Source organism: Fundulus heteroclitus, chromosome 4 (genome assembly GCF_011125445.2).
Source record: "Fundulus heteroclitus isolate FHET01 chromosome 4, MU-UCD_Fhet_4.1, whole genome shotgun sequence".
Classification (NCBI taxonomy): Eukaryota; Metazoa; Chordata; class Actinopteri; order Cyprinodontiformes; family Fundulidae; genus Fundulus; species Fundulus heteroclitus.
Genome location: NC_046364.1, coordinates 32,641,429 through 32,659,825, shown reverse-complemented (window position 1 = coordinate 32,659,825; position 18,397 = coordinate 32,641,429). Strand labels below are relative to the sequence as shown.

The 18,397-nt window shown below is 38.6% G+C and overlaps 1 protein-coding gene across 2 annotated transcripts in view; it reads right to left on the bottom strand.

Annotated features, from left to right (window-relative positions):
- The window catches only part of kiaa1549lb (KIAA1549-like b), a 90,882-nt gene that overhangs the window by 45,833 nt on the left and 26,652 nt on the right, over positions 1-18,397 (bottom strand). For both annotated transcript variants that reach the window (XM_012855130.3, XM_036136419.1), the window contains exon 2: positions 280-645. In XM_012855130.3, the coding sequence (XP_012710584.2) occupies positions 280-645 (366 nt within the window). The remainder of the gene's footprint in view (positions 1-279; positions 646-18,397) is intronic.

The following is an 18,397-nucleotide window of genomic DNA, read 5'->3' as shown; positions in this document are numbered from 1 at the left end:
GGAGGCTGAGCAGGTAATAATGTCGATGCCTCTATCTGAGAGGCAGGGTTGGACGCACTCCCCTGACCCTGATACGAAACAGCTTTGTTTAACTGCTCAGCAGAAGATGACTGGAAAAATAAAGATAACAAGGATGATGGTGGGCGGTGCTGAAGTTGACATTGATGCCAGTGATAAAAACTGAAATGATGAGGGGTCCTTCTTTCCCTTTATAAATGACACGTGATGGCTTGGAGGCACAGTATGTGGGATATTTCTTAGAACCGCTAAAAACCCGACCTGAGCGTGCTCTGAAGCCGTCTCCCACCGGTGCCGAGGAGGAGGACACGTCTGAGCCTTGGCTGAAACTGTGTGAAGGCCATTGGGTGGTGAGAGTATCATCCTCGCTGATAGTTGGCAAGGTTCTACTTTGATCAAGGCTCACTGGATGTTTGACAGTTCCTGCCATCACAGTTAGGATGGAGGAAAAAGCAGGCTGTCCCGATAATCCTTCGCTCTCGGTGTCTGAGTCGCTGTCCGAATGGACCGCCCGGAAAGGCACCTCCCCTGTCGCTGACAGCTCAGCCATTGGTTGAACAGGAGCACCCGTGAACGCAGAGCTCCTCGGTAAAGGTGGGGAGCCGGAGGCATCGTAGGTGGATTTTCCTGCAAAAAGAAAAGAAGCAGAAAGAAATTTATTGTTTCATTTATACTGGGCTCATTTAGATCCCATTCCTCCACATAAAGTTCTAGTTGCTTAGGAATCAACTTATCCACCAACAACAAACGTATCTGAATCAGAGTGAATGATTTCTACTTTCTCTAACCAATTAATTCTAACTACTAATGATTCTAACCAATCTCTAACTATTATTAACTTCTGATTGCTTCCTTAATGCGCAGTTGTCAGTTTCAGCCTTTATCAATTAGAGCATTTGCAGTGTTTTGCATTCGCTATTTTGGGTGCAAAACGGAGCTTTCTGCCACAGGGCATTTTGTACCGATCATGCATCGATTCATACGCACCAGCGAGGTTCTTTTCAGGCTGTTTTCAAAGCCAACCATGCAAAGTAATTAGCTTTATTTATTTTATAGTGAGCTGTCAGCAAATTGTGGTTAGAAGACTCTAATAAATAATACCTGCCAGCTGGAGGTTTCTCCTATTGTTATTTTAAGTTGTTCAAAAATCTACTCTGTCACATTTTATACAAAACTGGAGTGAAACCAAAAATAAATATAAATGGAGTGTAATACATAGTTTGCCGGAATTAAAAAAGGATTGCACTACATGAAATCTGAGCATTTATAAATATTTTGTCCATGATTTCTGAAAATACTTATATTTTCAGAAAATAAAAAATAAACTTATAGGTAATTGTTTGGGTACATTTGTACTAAATAGATTGTTCTGTGGAAGTGGGAGCAGACAAAATATGGGTACATAATGGCAAAGGAGTGAACTGACCCAATGTCTCCAACTTACTAATAACAACTCAAAGTCCCACAGTTAGAAACTATATTAAGTTTACAGGGGGTGAGAGTCAATAGTTAACAAGACAGGAAAGTTTAAGGAAACGTTTTGAGCTTTGATTTAAGAAAAGGAATAGTGCAGCTTAGCAGAACTGACAATATTAATGTTATTGGATTTGTGTACACTGCCTATATTATATTGCAATATTCCTTATAAATGATGTACCAGTCATTAAGCTCTAACCCTTGATCAGTTGGTCAGAATGCAGAAACACATTTTTTAACATCTGTTTAATAAATGACTGAAAACTGGAAGAAAAAAAAAACTTTTTGTCCCATAAATCTAACATCTAACAACATGGACTTTGATCAACGATATTTTGAGTGTAATAAAAACGTAACTAATTGGCGAGAAAAAATTATATTGGTATATAAAGGTATTGGTATATAATCTTGTAATTGCTTTAAACTCTTTTTTTTCTAAATGTTCAAGCTAACACAAATTAGTTTGTTTTTGTCACAGTCTTCAGAAAGAAAATCCAAATCAGCAGATTAGAGGTCAGAGAAAAAAAGAAAATCTGGTATCTGCCAGTAAAAGCCTGATGGGTGCAGCTTAAAGCTTCAACCTTGTTCATTATGGAAACTTAAAGGTTTGTTTACATACATCCCAAAATGTTTGCCTGGTAGGATTTTCTAATTAATAGGCAAAGATTTCTGTATGTCAGTGTCACTGTGGACAAAGCAAAAGCCACCGATACACACCCATCCACACACACACACACACACACAGAATCACTGAACTGTGTAAGGTACAAATAATGTGTTACTGGAGGCTGGTAGGGATTTTGTTCAACCACTGCTATGATGAGGGAGGATTTGTGGTTTGGCCAGGAAATCAAGCAACCGCAAGGAACTGAAATATTATTAATATGTTTGTGTGTTTCTTCTGCTATGTATAATGTTCACCTTGTTCATTTCTTGTTTTTTTCCTAATAGGGAACGTTTCCAAACTGTAATCAAAATGTTTTTTTTTTATTATTATAATGTAATATTCTACTGAACTTGAATAAAAAAAATACTTTAGGTGGTTTTCTCTGGTGTGCTATGCAATACAAATAAGACATTTTCCTTATTCAAACGTTAAAAACATTTCATAAACCCCAACAAACACCCCAACCCAGATCTTGGGTGTAAATGCATTTTTTTCTGACATTCCCCGACAGTATACCAAGAACAGACAGGGCTGCATTGCCAAAGGAAAAAAAAACAAAAATAAATAAATAACAGAGGTATTCCTCAAAGTAGAACAAATGGAATTATTCAAGAGAGAGCCGCCATATGCTGACCTGAAATCTGACTTTCTAAAAAGCACAAAAAGGACTCCCGGTGCAGTGCTGTTTGCCTTTTGCTAAAGTCGCAGCTCAGTAAAAGGCAGTGAGATGGATGTGGAGAGCAGTAACACATCCAACAAGATGCTGGGGGTGATTAACAGACTAAATTCGGCTGATGTGGATTTGTCTATCATCCACTTCTGTCCTCTGAGCTGCCCTTATTTGTGACACATTATCGACTTGACCATACAGGGGTTCTTTCTTCCATTTTCAAAACTTAGCAGTCCTGTCACATCTGCCACCCTCTCAGCAAGTTTCCACCGTCGCCAAGCTGCTGCAGCTCGCACACACTCGTGTTCGGCTCTGCCGTTGTTGGGCAGATGTGAGCAATGTATGTATGTATGTATGCATGTATGTATATATATATATATATATATATATATATATATATATGTATGTAGAGAGAGAGAGGTTCAACGTCTGTTAATTTCTACAAATATGAGTCTTCAAACTGTATTTTTCCTGTCAGAATTTTTACATATTGCATTTAAAATGTACAAGTGCTCCACTATATATTTAATTTGCTGCCTAAATGTCTCCAAGAGTTAGTGCAACGCTTTCATTATTTTCCAAAGGAATTAATCACTATACATAATTAAGTCCCTGTGCTTGGTTCACAATCCATTTGATTTCATTTCTTTCATGAATCCCTAATCGTCCAAAATGTGACAAGCTAAATTGCTGCGCAGAAATGTTGAATGGGTTCTCAAAAACTGGGCGACGCAGAGGGAACTCGCACTCCTGCACTCACAAAATCACTCCTAACAAACCAAAGGACACGAGTCCTGCTTCAAGGCCACAAAGAGGTCATCTAGAGCTTCCACATCCAATTAGTAAGCCCAGCGGCGACATAAATGTAACTGTACGCGATGGATGCCAGCGCACATGGAGGTGTAGGGTTCACCTGTGGTTTGCCATCTGCTCCTGGGGGTGGGGTGGGGGGGGCATATGTGGAAATTCTCAACTAAGTGCAGGAGTGGACAGGATGCACAGATGAAAGGAGAGAAGGTGAAGGAAGACCTGAGAATTGGAGAGAACAAATATAGGAGCGATAGATGCCTGAACTTCAGGAAAGAAAATGTCATTTCCTCCCACTTTGCAGGTAAAATAAATTGTACCAACAATCAGTTTTTGTCCTAAAAATTTATGAAAACAGATGGAGACGCAATAGTGGACAACAGCAAATTGTTTTGTTTTTTTTATGTCTGCTGAACATTTCTATTGATAACACACCAGTTTAAAAGAAAACAGTGCACAACAGCAAAGCTAAATGTATGTAGTTGGGATTATATTGGATGGGCCAACACAGTTCGGCTGAAATCAGATGACAAGGTTTGCAAATGTTTCACAAATAGAAACCTGACAACTGGGACATGCATTTGTTTCCAGGCTCCCTCCACTCTTATATTCCTTAGTAGAATCTTGTACGCTCTTTTGAAGTCGCCTAATTAGCAAATAGTGTCCACTTGTGTGTAATTGAATCTGACTATAAATACAGCTGGTCCATGAAGGCCTTAGAGGTTTATTATTGAACACCTCAGTGAAGACCGGGTTATGAAACAATACCCATAACTTAAAATGTAACTTGGATCAATATATAATCTGGAAATGGGAAGAAATGTACAAAGAAATGGCCATCCGCGTAAAACAGCAGGTCATGCAGCTGGAATTAAAGCCAAAGGTGAACAAAATGTTTGCTCTAAATACACTGAATACAATTTTCCACCAACCTTTAGTGAAATGAGTTACTTTTCTGAGGAAAACCAACGAGAGCAAAAGTGCATTTAAGGTGAGCTCTGTCGAAAGTCACAAACCCAGGACGCTTTGAAATGAGAACATACAGAATACTGCTTTTAAAGATTCAGTTTAGGATCTCTCTGGTATTTTCTCATTTGGATCGATGCTCGTACAGATACACATTAATGTAGATAAAAAAACAAACATTGCTAACAGTGGTTCTTGTCTAGCATTCACTTTTACAACCGAATGAAAGACTTTCATTTTAATGTAAACTGCCTCTCACTGAAACGATGAATATTTTGACAGAAACGAGTGGCTTCACAAGCATCACCTCTTGTCAGGTTTCATTTGTGCAGATAATCTGTCTTTAGCTGTGATTTAGAAATGTCTCTAAAATATTCTGTCCATCTTCCGTTTGAATAACAGCGGCACCCGTTATTAGGTGTCGAAATAATTCATAAGACAGTTTAAACGTTTAAATATGCACAAACGTGTGTCATGTTGTTTTAAAAAGAGTTGAAACGTGCAGAAATTATTGATCGCCCTTAAACACAAGAGTTTCTCTAAAGCCATATTCGCAACACCCAAGACAACTTACCCCTAAAAAGAAAACTGTTCAATGGGTCATTTAATCCTCATTACAGACTTGATTTTAGTATTTTTAGTAGTGTGCTTTTTAAAATAGAAAGGAAAGCTTTGTGATCCTCTCTTGTAGTACAGGAGCAGCAGACCCAAAGCACAGACCTCATTTCCACACTGATCCCCCCCCCCTCTGTAGCCAGCATTATCTTTGCGCTACCAGGGCGCCGACGTGACACTAGCGGGGCCTGCACCGCTCCACTCTTATTATACACAGACCTTCTTTTTTTGCTTTGAGCTGTTTTTGTTCTCTCATGTGCAGAAAACAGTAAACAAGACAGTATAATTCAAATGGTAGCCTAACGGCACCCTGGGAGCACAGAAACAGGTTGAAGAGGCCAGGCCGAGCTGTGTTTTCTGCTGGGCTTTTTTTTTCTGTTTTCTTTTTAGGATGTGCCTCAAAAGTGTCTTTTTTTACGCTTCGGCTGTTTATAGAAAAGCAGTCGCACACACAAACTGCTTTGAGCTGTTATTCTTTTGAAACTATAAACTGACGCAGCTGAACGTATGCATCTTCCATCGCTTCCGTCTGGATGCAAGTTTGGAGAGGAGAGACAGGGAGGTTGCGGCTGAGATGCACCACAGGGGCGACAGGATGAGTTTAAAGTATGATGTCACAGCTTGAGCTATTGCTTTTTTTTTTGCTTATGTATTTTTTTTTTTTTTTTTTTTTTTACAAACAACCAGACAATTGCTCCTTTAGACATCCACTATTTCTTAGAGGTTGTTTTCTGACCCTGGTTTTATTCTTTTGCAAAAATAATCTACAGTGCCTTGCAAAAGCATCCATGCCCCAATGCACATTTTGTAACCATACAACCAAGAACCTGAGCGAACTTCACTGGTGCATTGGCAATTATGTTTTGCATTTCTATCCAGAACCATCCTTTGCAAGTTTTATGACGCCACCGACTTTAAGCAGACTGAAATACATCCTCATTATTCTTTGCCAAACGGCTGAACCTCAGTCGTATTGCATAGAGCACTTTAGGTACGGACTTTGATTGAGCCTTTCTGAGAGAGACAAACACACATGGTTTGATTTAAAAATATTCCAGCGTAGCGTTGGTTGTGTTTAGCTTTGTCGTCCTGTTGAAAGATAAACCTCCATCCCAATGCCATGTCTTGTGCAGCCTCAAGCCTGTTTGCCCTGTATCCAACTTCATCCCTCTTTCCATCACTGATCACCAACTTCCCTGTCAATGCTGAAGACACATTATTGTGTTTCTGCCAACGTGTTCCGCCGTGGGCATGGTGTGTTCAGGGTAACGTGGATTTTTCCTTCAAACGCAGTATTTAGCATGCAGGTCAAAAGCTCGTTTTCACTTTTATCTGAGCAGGGTGTCTTCTTCCACACGATAGCTGTGTCCCCTACATGGCTTGTGGCAGACAGATTTTTTTTTTCAACAAGAGCTTTCTTCTAGCCAATCATCTCTAAAAGTCCGATTTGATGAGTGCATGACTACTGAAAGATTCATTCTCCCACAGGACCTGTGGACGTTGCTCTTCTTATCTAGTCAGTAAGTTTAGGTGTCTTTCTGGACTTGAAGTTCAACAACAGTTGGGGTACAATTCACATTTTGAAGACCACAACTAATAGCTGTTCTTTCAATTTCTATCACATTGGGGTGAGGCATTCAAAGCTCAGGACATTTGTTTCTTAACCTCGTTCTGCTTTAAACTTCTCCAGAACATTATGCCTTATCGTCCTGTTGTGTTTCTTGATCTCTGTGACGATTTTTGTTCCATAATGTTCTCTGACAAACCCCTGAGACCGTTTTGTACTGAGATTGAATTACACACAGGTAAACTCTAGTTAATAAATTGGTGACCTCTGGGAAAAATTCTACAAAGGGTGTTATTGAGGATTGTCAGAGTAAAGGGTTTTAAATAAAGATGTGCTCCACAGTTTCCAGAACCTTGGTTTACTGTGTGTCATTTTCCTTCTACTTAACATGCTATACCTCATCTATCACATAAAGGTTTTATTAGTGAAAATTGCAAAAACTATTTATCCTTTTCATATACAGCCATAGTTATGTAATACTATGTGTTTGTCTGTCACATATACTCTCAGTGATAAACATTGAGGTTTGTTGTGGTAGTATAAAACAAATTAAAATGTTTAAATATGTTTGAAAGGCACTGCACAAACTGTTCCTTTTCTGAAAAAAGAGTTAGTTCAGAAGCTAAGTGTAGGACATTCAGTGATTCAGCTAATATTAAATTATTGTATTTGGTATAGCAGCTAACAACAGATTAATGGAATAGAATTGAATAGAATAGAATAGAATAGTCTATTGTTCCTCAATTGGGAAATCTGGCTGTAGCAGCAGAAAAGTGAAAGGCAAATAGAAGCATGCAAACTCACACAAAAGTAAAATTATACATAAAAAAACACAAGATCAGAATAAAAAGCTGTACAATAACAGCAAATTCACATCATAAGAAAAATATTGTACAGTTATTGGAACTAACACACCCCGATAAAAAAAATGTGAAACTGGGTAAAAATTAATAAATAAAAAAACATGCAGGTGAATTTGTGCATATAAAAAGTGTCAAAGGCAAACATTTGGCCTGTAAATCATTGTTCCTTGCTCATGCTTAGTGCATTTCTGATTTAAAAACGCTTCCCCAGTGGCGACAACAAAAACAGCAAAAGGCTGATTTGCTTTCAGGTATGTCACAGAGCAAAATAATTATCAAAAGGATGATCAAAATTGTACGCAGAAAATATAAATGGCTAATATCAACCCATTTTGAATGAGCTTTTTTCTATCAAAGGTTATGTGGAAAAACTCCCTGGCAGCAAACAGAACAGTGACTCAGAGGAAGCTGCTCACACCATCTTTCTCTCCTTCTTCTGCCCCATCTTCCTTTCCCTCCAGATGCAGAGCAGCCACTATTTCAGTCTGACAAGTCAACAGAGTGACTCCTGTGCTGCAGCAGCTCTCGACACAGTAGTTATTAAGGCTTATATTGTCGCAGTCATGTCCACTCCTATTACAGCTTACCGAGCATATTCTTTGCTGCCCATGTTACAGCAGTACAAGTAGGAATATCAGGGGTTTGAGTCAGATTATGGACATCTCTCCTCAGGTATTCCAACTACAAGGAGCCAAGTACCTGTTTTGGTTACGTAAACACAAAATAACTCTCTAAGCAGCCATAGTCATGTCAAGCAGGATGGGCCCGGTCATGAAATTACGGACGGCACATTGTGCTCTTCACAACCATTTCCTCCTGTATTTGCACCTCAGTATGGTGCATTAAACCAATCATCCCATCGAGTGTCTCTTTTTGTTTGTCGCTGCCGGAACTGGCTGAGTACAGGAAGCTCATGGTGCCCTCGGTTCGTGGCTTTTAGCAAGCCTTTTTTTTTGGACGTGACAGGGTCCACATTTTCTCTGCTCTCAGATGAGTGATCACATATCCGCTCGCTCGGACTGTTTGGCAAAGACAGAGGGAACAGAGGTCAGCACATACAGATGCCATTCCTCAGTCTCCATCATCTGTCAGAACCATGCAAACGACATCCAACTGTTGTTTTTGCATCTTTATTGATGTTGGGTTTACAACCGAGTCACCAGAACTGTGGAAAAATCCTCGGAGCGGCTTGTTTTTTTTTTTTTCCAGACTTAACAGGCAGGTGGAGTGCAGTCAAAGGAAAAGCCAGGTGAACTTTGATGTCTCTGCCTCGAGCAATGTAGCACCACCTACAGATCAAAGTGCAAGATGCCTTCAACTAATGAGGGTGGATTTGAATCACGATTGGTTCCGCGCACGTGGCAATGTGAAATACAAACCAAGTTAAAAAAAACTACTTACTTTCACCCAAATCAAATAAATGTTTTGACAAATCTTTGAAAAAGTCCTCCTTGTCTTTTATTGTTTGTTTTTCTTCTGCTTTTTGTTACAATAAAAAGGTCTCTTTTACATGTCATTACAGTTTTAATTTGAAAATACTTTTTATCCTTGTCCTTTGGTAGTGCTTCTCTGAATGAATGCATTCCTTTGCCTTTCAAGGCTTCCATGATCCACAGATATATTTTGGACTCAGATAAAAGGATTACTGATTGCTTCACAGAGATAGTCAATACCGAGACTCTCAAAAACATACACGCTAGTGGTAACATGAAAAGTTTCACCACAAAAATCATCTCAAATCTATAATTCAAATGAAAAACAAACCCATTTATTAGAGGACAAACATAAATACATAAAAAGCAGCAAGAGCATGGCCATATGACTGTGCACATATTTAAACTAATACTTTATTTAAACACCTTTTGACTCATTTCAGCTTTCAGTCTTCTTGAGTTCATGCTTTCTGTCAATTATAATGAATTCGATTAACCAGAAATAATGTACAGCAAAGATTTTCCAGACCTTCGCATCATTTAGCTAAAGCCATAGTTTGCAGAGATGTTACAATTTATCAGAAGGATCTCACTGTAAATCAGTCAGCACATGGACTAAAAATCTAATGCACAGCAATATACATTTGCCATTGCACAGTGAAGAGAGCCACCATTAACTGGAGAAAACAAGAAAAAACAATGACTGGGCTTGTACAATATTAGCAAAGCATGCATATTGTTGGTGACTGCTGTGATATGACTTAGAAACACATAATTAAAAATTGCTAATTTTTTTTCCTGCTTTGGCTTGAATAAGAAAAAAAAGTCCCCAGATAATGAGTAGTCTATCCAGCTAATGGAAAACATAAATTCATTATTTCCTTCTCAACAACAAGGTTTTGTTGAAAAAGCTGCTTCTTGCTGGCGTCTGCTTTTCCGCATTGAAAACAGATTCTTAAAGGAGCGATGAGCGATTTTTCACCACTACCAGGTAGAGCTTGAGCACTGTCTGTACACCAAAACAAGATGTGTAACAAGCAACGCATCTCTCTATCTCCGCTCCCATAGACATTTGTCCCAATTCAGCGGCTGCATCCTTCGACAGACCCAGTCTATGTGGGCCAGGTCCTTCGTGAAGACCAGAAGAGATCGCTTTGTGAATTGGGACAGTCTAGCCTTCTCTGGGTGTCCCCGCACATACATTAGCGTTACTCCAACCAAGACAGCCGTGAAGCTAAACAAACAGAACCCAAAAATGTATCCCCTCTGCTTTCTAAATAACCGTAGGCCTACGCGTTTTTAATTATCCCCTTACAAATTCATTATGGCCCACAACATTCTATTTGAAATGTTGCTTTATCATCTTTTATTATATTCTAATTCATTAATCAGCCAAATGTTTAACTTAGTTGAAATATACCACTGAACAGAATTCATTCATTGATGACAAATACCATTTCTGTGATTTTGTAAAACATTTTTCAGCTTAAACACTAACTCTGTAACTTTCTGGGCAAAGCTTAAATAAATTATTTGTAGAGAATGATAATAATAATGAACTAACCAAACATTGGAAGCGATCGGCCCCCATTACATGTTGAACCATAGACATCATATAGGTATAGACGCCCCATGGACTGGCGTTGCCTACTGGAGGTGACGTTTCAGCGCGGCCGCCATTTTGGATGGGTTTCTCATGTGTCCCTAGTGGATTTATTTGTACTGAGGAAGCTGTTTGCTTAAATAAAATAAATCATACCTCCTTGAATTTACCCAATTTTAACACAGTTTGGTTTGTTACAAACGACAGAGATGTGGTTATGATGCAGTACGCTGTTACACATAAAAAAAAAACATGTTTTAATGCTGAAATACGTTGTTTAAACTTGCCCAGGGACCCGGAGTGGCAGTCTGTGGGAGTCAAATCTGCGAACCTTCTGCCTCTCCAGGATGCAAACGCCCTGCTCTAACCACTCGATCCCTCAATACAAAGTGTTAATTCATTTAGAAACCTCTTAAGTCTTTGGTTCTTGGGATACGTTGGCTGAAAGTCAATTACTTTGTGTTATTAGCTAATGCACGTATAGAGATAGCTTCTTTCAAGTGTGTAAGGTTAATATATAAGGCAGCTGAAACTAGAAAAACTTCATTGACTTTGGCTGTTTGTTCAACAGTTCCTCAATCAAAAAGTTGTTTCATTTGGAAGATGAAGTCTGCTGATAACCAAATGATTTGACTCAGGTTTGTTCTACCCAGAAAACGTCTAGTCCCCGAGGACCAGGACTGGGAATATCCAACCCTTGTAGAAAAGAAAAAAGAAAAAAAGCCTCTCGAAACTGTTGGTTTATTCATGCAGTTTGTTTTCATTTCTGCAAAAGCAAATCCCCGGACCTCACTACTTTATGTGTGCTCTTAAGATGTTGTGTTTAGAGCCATTATGCATGACATTACACTGGAAACAGGAGCCTGAAAACTGCCCATGTAAAATCTATATGAGGATGAAGTTACTCCTCATCAATGAAATAAGAAGCTTACTGGCTCAGAGAGTACAACAAGCTGCATGTCATTAAAAAAAACACTCTGTACAGATTTATAGTTTAAAAAGATGCAAGATGATGTCAGGGCAGATTATTCCTTTGATCACTGAAGCGATCCAAAAAGCCCCGCTGAGCCAGACATGATGACTGGATGTCAGAGAACTCGGAGAGCTTCTTCAGGCGATTGCAGACCAGTAAAGATAAGCTTTATTTTACTTCCTACTCCATGCCTAAAGGCAAACCTGGCCCCTGAACCGAGAGATAAAAGGAAAGGTAGCAACTCGCCATGGAAATTTCACAAAAAGGTTTCATGTTTTTTTTTCATCTAACTATTTTAATCTTAGTCTTTTTGCCTGGGAAAAAAAAAAGATGCACAGGAATGAATTCAAATGTTCTAAAGATGCGTTCAATTTATCAGGAATTCTACATTCACTGGACATATTTTCTGAAGCCTTCTGAGGAACGGACAGAGAGGAGGCTGCGTCGAACCAGGCTAGCGGCTGTCTAATGGAGACATACATATCGGAGGGAACAGGCGACAACTGTAGAAGCGTCGCTGCATGCTTGGGGCTACGGTGGGAAATTACAGCAGCCATTTCACATGGCAGGCTGTTGAGAAAAGGCAAAAGATAGTGACAGCAAATGATGAATAAGGCAAGAATAAATGCCCCCTTAAACTTAAACCCCAATTCCCCATTATGATTTAACAAAAATAGTATTATCGTGGTGCCAGTAGAAGGAAAAATCAGAAAAACTAAAGTGTTGATATAACAGGGAAGATAAAAAAGATCACCGTAACAAACGTGTGACAACTGTGCTCCTCTCTGTTAGTCTTATCGTATCAAGCTGGCCTACATAGCAGGCGCAGTTGTGACTGGTTTGGCCTGGGCGAGCACACGTGAAGGTGTGTTTGAACAGGAGGAGGTCCAGATTCATTTTGCCAGAGTAAACATAGCATGAAGAGATTTATCTGCTTCCCAGATCTACTACTCAAGTAGAATGAACCCAAAATGTTGAGAGGGAAAAAAAATGGGGTCAGCTTCAAAACTAATGGGTCAGGGAGCCGTCTCTTACTTTTGCAGACACCATAAGCTGACATAATTATCATATCGGTAACATATTTTCAAGTCCCTGATCTTTTTCTTGGGCGTAAAAGTAACTGAAAAAATATGTAATCCTAAATTAGTTGTGTGATATATGTCAACACCTTTCAAAGTGTTTGTTCATATATAATATACATACTGGATGCTAAAAGCTGTCGGTTGAGCTGATTTCTGAGATTTTTTGCAACAATTTGTTTGTTAGAGGAAAAAATTTGATAATCTTACAGAACAGTTTTTGTTGGAGGGGTCTGTAAATGCTGTTTATTTAGCAGAAATAATGGTTTACAATAAAAACAAAAGCAAATCATGACATCAATCAAACAGTTTTAGACTGAAAAAATATTATTTTAATACTACATCTGGCTTCCACTTAACTATGAAGGTAATGTTCATTGTGTTACTAATTGTTGTTCACATTATGATTATAAATCTTAATTCCAGACAAAGATGACCTGAGTAAATGCACAAAGCATTTTTTTAATCAGGATTTCATTGATTGATGGAAAAAATCCTCACCTGATGTGAAAAGGTCTCTAACACTGAAACCTAACAAGTAGCTGTGTGGCAGCAACTGCTACCAAGTATTTGCTCACTTCTTTGCCTGATTGTTTTAATCCAGCAACACTGGGGGGGGGGGGGGGGGGGGGGGGGGGGGTTGAGCAGGAAGGGCATTTTTCTCTTCCTGGCATCTCAATCAGAATTAAGTCCAAACTTTTACTTGGCCATTTCAAAAGCCTTTTTAGCAGTTTGCTTTACCATAAGATCACAAACTGCTGCCCAAACCTTTTCACTTCTGGATTTTCTGCTGTAGCACAAAATTCATAGTTAAATCAGTTACAGCGACGAAACAGCAAAGCAACTACACTTAACTACTGGTAAGATTTATTTTCCTAAAATGCTTTCTTAGTTTTATACCAGATGTAATGAGAAACTTCCCAAAGTGTTAATTTTTTATCTAACAGGTCTACAGAACGTTTTCATATAATTCTTGTGGCTCATCAAGACATTTATTTGGGAAATGTGAGACAGATTTTTAGCTCAGTAGCAGGTTTGGTCTTGGAACTATTCTAGTCTAATTTTTGAAATGTGATCAATGACTTTTACTGAGACAAGTGAAACGTGCAATGTGTCACATGTTCTTCTTGGTTCTCTTATGATTTTCTAAGCAAGCCATGCATGTACTCTTGGAGTAAATTTGGTAGGCAGTCCACCCATGGGAAGGTTATTTTCTCTATTATTTGGCTCTCACTGTGGTTCACTGGAGTCCCAAAACGTCTGTATTACTGTGTAACCCTTCCCCGACTGATAAACATCAACAAATTGGTTTATCATCAGTTCTTGAAGTTACGATTAGAGAATGACATGTAGTAATTCTTCTCTTTACACTACTCGATTGTGTCATACAGGTTCTACATACACAATTTCTTAATTCTACAGGTATACTGCAACAAATATGGTCCATAATAGTTAATTCATGAAATAACAAGTGGGATATTACATTTTGCTTTGGGTAACATTTTGCACTTAATAAATAGAATCATCATTTAAAAACAGTGGTTTGATGATGATGAAACATTCAAGTGTAACAGAAAAAAAATCAACACACATTTTGATGAGATTCAAAGTAAAACAATTAACAGTTTTCATTTTAAAAACTGTAGCTCCAACTAAGAAGAAGTTAACAATTTCAAAATGTTGAATTGGGAAACATAGGAGATGTGTAATGCCCAAATTAGAACATTTTAAAGTGGGATTTATTTATTATTATTTAATTATTAGTAGGACATGCTATAAATACCCCCAGTCTACCCACTCCATAAAATTCTTAAAAACTTACGACACACCCAAAACACAGCAAATCCCTCTGTATTAAACTAATTAATAAAAACAAAGAACACCTTCAGCTGACCGTGGTGAGATGCCATCACATGAGTGCATCCTCCTAGCAGGTGGAGCTCAGCATGGTCAGCCTCTACTTCTCCTTTCTGCTGTCGCTGGTGAAACGTTCCCATGCCCCCGTGTCTGACTGTTTAATTGGGCCCTCAGAGGTACTTCAAAGGAAATAAAGCTCATCCCTTGGTGTGGCAGAATGCTGACTGTACCTGTTGTGTTTCACATGCCCTGCACTGATGTCCTGTCAGACCGGTTGTGCTTCAGTGATGTAATTTCTAAAGCACATTTTGAAAAGCATTGTTTATTTTGGTTAAATGTTGGTGAAAACTATGACCTAGTGGCCTAACTCACTATTGTTGGACAAGTGATTGTGGTAACAAATGAAAGGTGACAACCTCTGCATTCATATTTCTTTTTTGTTTCATGTTGCAAAGCATTTTTGTTAGGCTTTCTGCAAAAATCTAAACAGACCAAAATTAAAGACAGCCAGGAACCAATAAAACACTTGTTTTTTCTTCTAAGATTGACTAATGAAACCAAACTGTTGTGCAACAAGAGGCTTGGTTTGGCTATGAATGAATATTATCAAGTTCCAAAGGCAGTTATTAGCAAAGTTAGTAATTTTGATTAAAATTACCAAGTCGGGCCACCACCTAATTATCAGAACTTAAAGGTATATAGCCACATTATATTCTTAAAAAAAGACCAAAAACCATTGATCATGATAGAATAAGGTTATATTCAACAAGCCTCCATCCTGATAATGTTTTGATGGTCCTTTTTGTGGATAAATATAGCCCCAGCGCCAGGCGCGCTTAGCAGATATAAACAGACGTGGCGCCATCTAGTGACAGTATCACAGAACTATCATAATGCCAGTTTCTTTATGTAATAATTCAAAATTAAATAACATCGAACCAAGCCTGACCCTCTGAAATGCCTCGCAGTAAACCGGCAGCTTGGAGTGATCGAAGACCAACCGTTATTAGTTAAATAAGATGGTCTAACAGCAATTTTAAGAGCCTTATATTAGAACATTTACTCACATCAGTCAACTCTGTGGTCACATCTGAGCCTCGGCAGGTTTAGCGTCCGCTTCAGTTTATACTGTATTCCCAGCAACATTCCAGTCTTTTTCCTCTTGGAATATTTTTTTTTGTGTGTTTTTTCCCACTGGATCTTGGAACATTCTTCATTGTTTCGCCTGGAGATGCTAATAGCCGTTAGTCGCTTCCTTGTTTTAACCTCTGCTATGCATGCGCAGTACGTACTTCCATTAAAATCGTAAATAAACACGAAAGGCTTTATTTACTAGCAAATTGGGCAAAAACAAAGCATAAAACACCAAAATAACAACTAATACACCAGCAGGAGGTGATAATCTTTCATAAAAACTTTGTATGCAACCAAAGTTAGCTACTGACAAAGTCAAATAATGTGACAATGCACGTTAAATAGCCAAACAGCTCTCAATCTCTGTCAGTTATTGTTTCATGAATACCCCCCTTGGTAGGGTGTGGTATCATAAAACAATAGATGAATTTGTGCACTGGTGTTTCCAAATAGCAAGCCCTGTACACATATACAGAATAAACCCAAACAACATCTGAAGTAAAAACTTCATGTCCAAGAATTAATTAACAGAATACTTCAACTTTGAGTAAAGATGTTTCAGTCAACAAACTCTTCAACTAGACTAGTAACGCTCAACTAAACTACTGGGTAAAAATGAAAAGAAAGAGGAAAACGGATAAACTACAGTAGAATAAAGAATAAGAATAAATTAATAATAAAACCGCAACGCAATGTGAATACAGCCGTGGACAAAAATTGTTGGTTCCCCACTGTTAATTAAAGACAAACCCACAATGGTCACTGATTAAATTGAAACTGACAAAATAAATAAAAATTACTGACAATTAACCAATGAAAATCTGACACTGCTTTTGATTTATGGTTCAGCTCCTCCTGTAGATGTTCAATAGAATTCAGATCTGGACTCATGGGCCATTTCACAATACTGATATTGTGGTTCTTGGTGGTTCTAGCTGTGTGTTTGGGTCATTATGCTGCCGGAACGCCCATGACCTACAACTGAGACCAAGCTTTCTGTCACTAGGCAGCCCATTTCTCTCCTAAATGCCTTGAAAGTCTTGTGATTTCATTGAACCCTGCCCAGATCTGAGACACCCAGAGCCAGATGCAGCAAAGCAGCACCAGAACATAACCGAGCCTCCTCCATGTCTCACAGTAGGGACAGTGTTCTTTTCTTGATGTAATTTATTGTCTTTGAACATGGAACTGATGTGCCTTGCCAAAAAGCTCTCCTTTTTTTTCCATCTGTCCAAAGGAAATTCTCCCAGAAGCTTTGCAGCTTTATGATATAGATTGTGGCAAATTCCACTCTTGCCTTTTTCTGATTTGCTTTCAAGAATGATGTCTCCCATGAAGTCCACTTTGTCTCAAACAGTGGTAGATGGTGCGATCTGACAACAATGTACCTCGACCTTGGAGTTCACCTTTAATTTATTTGGAGTTTGCTCTGGGCTCTTTGGTTACCATTCATGTGATTCTCTCTCCAATTTGTCATACATTTTCCTCCTGCAGCCACGTACAGAGAGGCTGGCTACAACTTCTGAATAATATGTTCAACTGTAGTCAGAGGAACATGAAGTTGCTTGGAGATGGTCTTATAGCCTTTACCTCATATTTTTCTATCATTTTCCTTCTGATCTTCTGAAAAAACTCATGTTTCAGTGTGGTACACGCCATGTCACCAAACAACTTTTAACCTTTTAAGTAGACAGACTGATTGATTACAAGCTTGAAGACATCCATAACCCTACTTAGATGGTCAAATTACTCTCAGTCTTTTCTAGGGGTGCCATTATTTTTGTCTAGGGCTGTTTCATTTGTTTTTTGTTGTTGTTTCTTTTGGTTGTTTGTTCTTTTCTGTTGAAACACAATTGAAAAGCAATGTCGGATTTTCATTGGTTAATTTTCAGTAATGTTTCTTTTCATTATTACTTTAATCAGTTTCAAGTTATTTCAGTGACAATTGTGGGACTTTCTTTGATTAACAGAGGGTTAGCAACGATTTTCTCCATGACTGTATGCATGTTTAAGAAGCAGTGTTTCTTTCAAGGAATTGGAAGGAGGTGAAATTAGCTTTAAAAGCAAAGAACACCATTCCTGGGTGTTCAAACAACCAGTTCGCAAAAATGGTAAATGGCCTGTACTTGTATAGCGCTTACACTACATTCTGTCATTCCCCCATTTATTCACTTATTTATTTATTCTTTTGCATAATTGAATTCTCAATGTTGTGTTAACTAGGTATCACTGGGACTGGGTGTATGGAGAGATGGACTACCAAGATGGCAGCTTGTAACGGATATAGTCAAACAATTTGGCCATCTTGACAGCAGAGGTCATGATGCAGCACCTTGAATTACCAACACAGATTAACAATGAAAATTGTGACTGCATCATTTTTTAGCAACCGCTCTAAGTCCCATGTACCTTTTAAGTGCCATTAATGCAAATACTAATGTATGAATGAGTGCTGGCGGTGTGCCGCAGCCGATCAACTGTGTAAACACGGCAGAACTAATGGTGAATATAGTCTTAGCCGTAGCAGCACTTTAGCTTTAGTATTAGTAGATACGATAACAGAGACAAGGACTGTGGACTATGAGATGAAGGGAAAACACCAATAAAAATGGAGCAAGCTCATGTTAACGGACTATCAGTGCTCAAAAACTCATTGAGCTCTAGCTTGC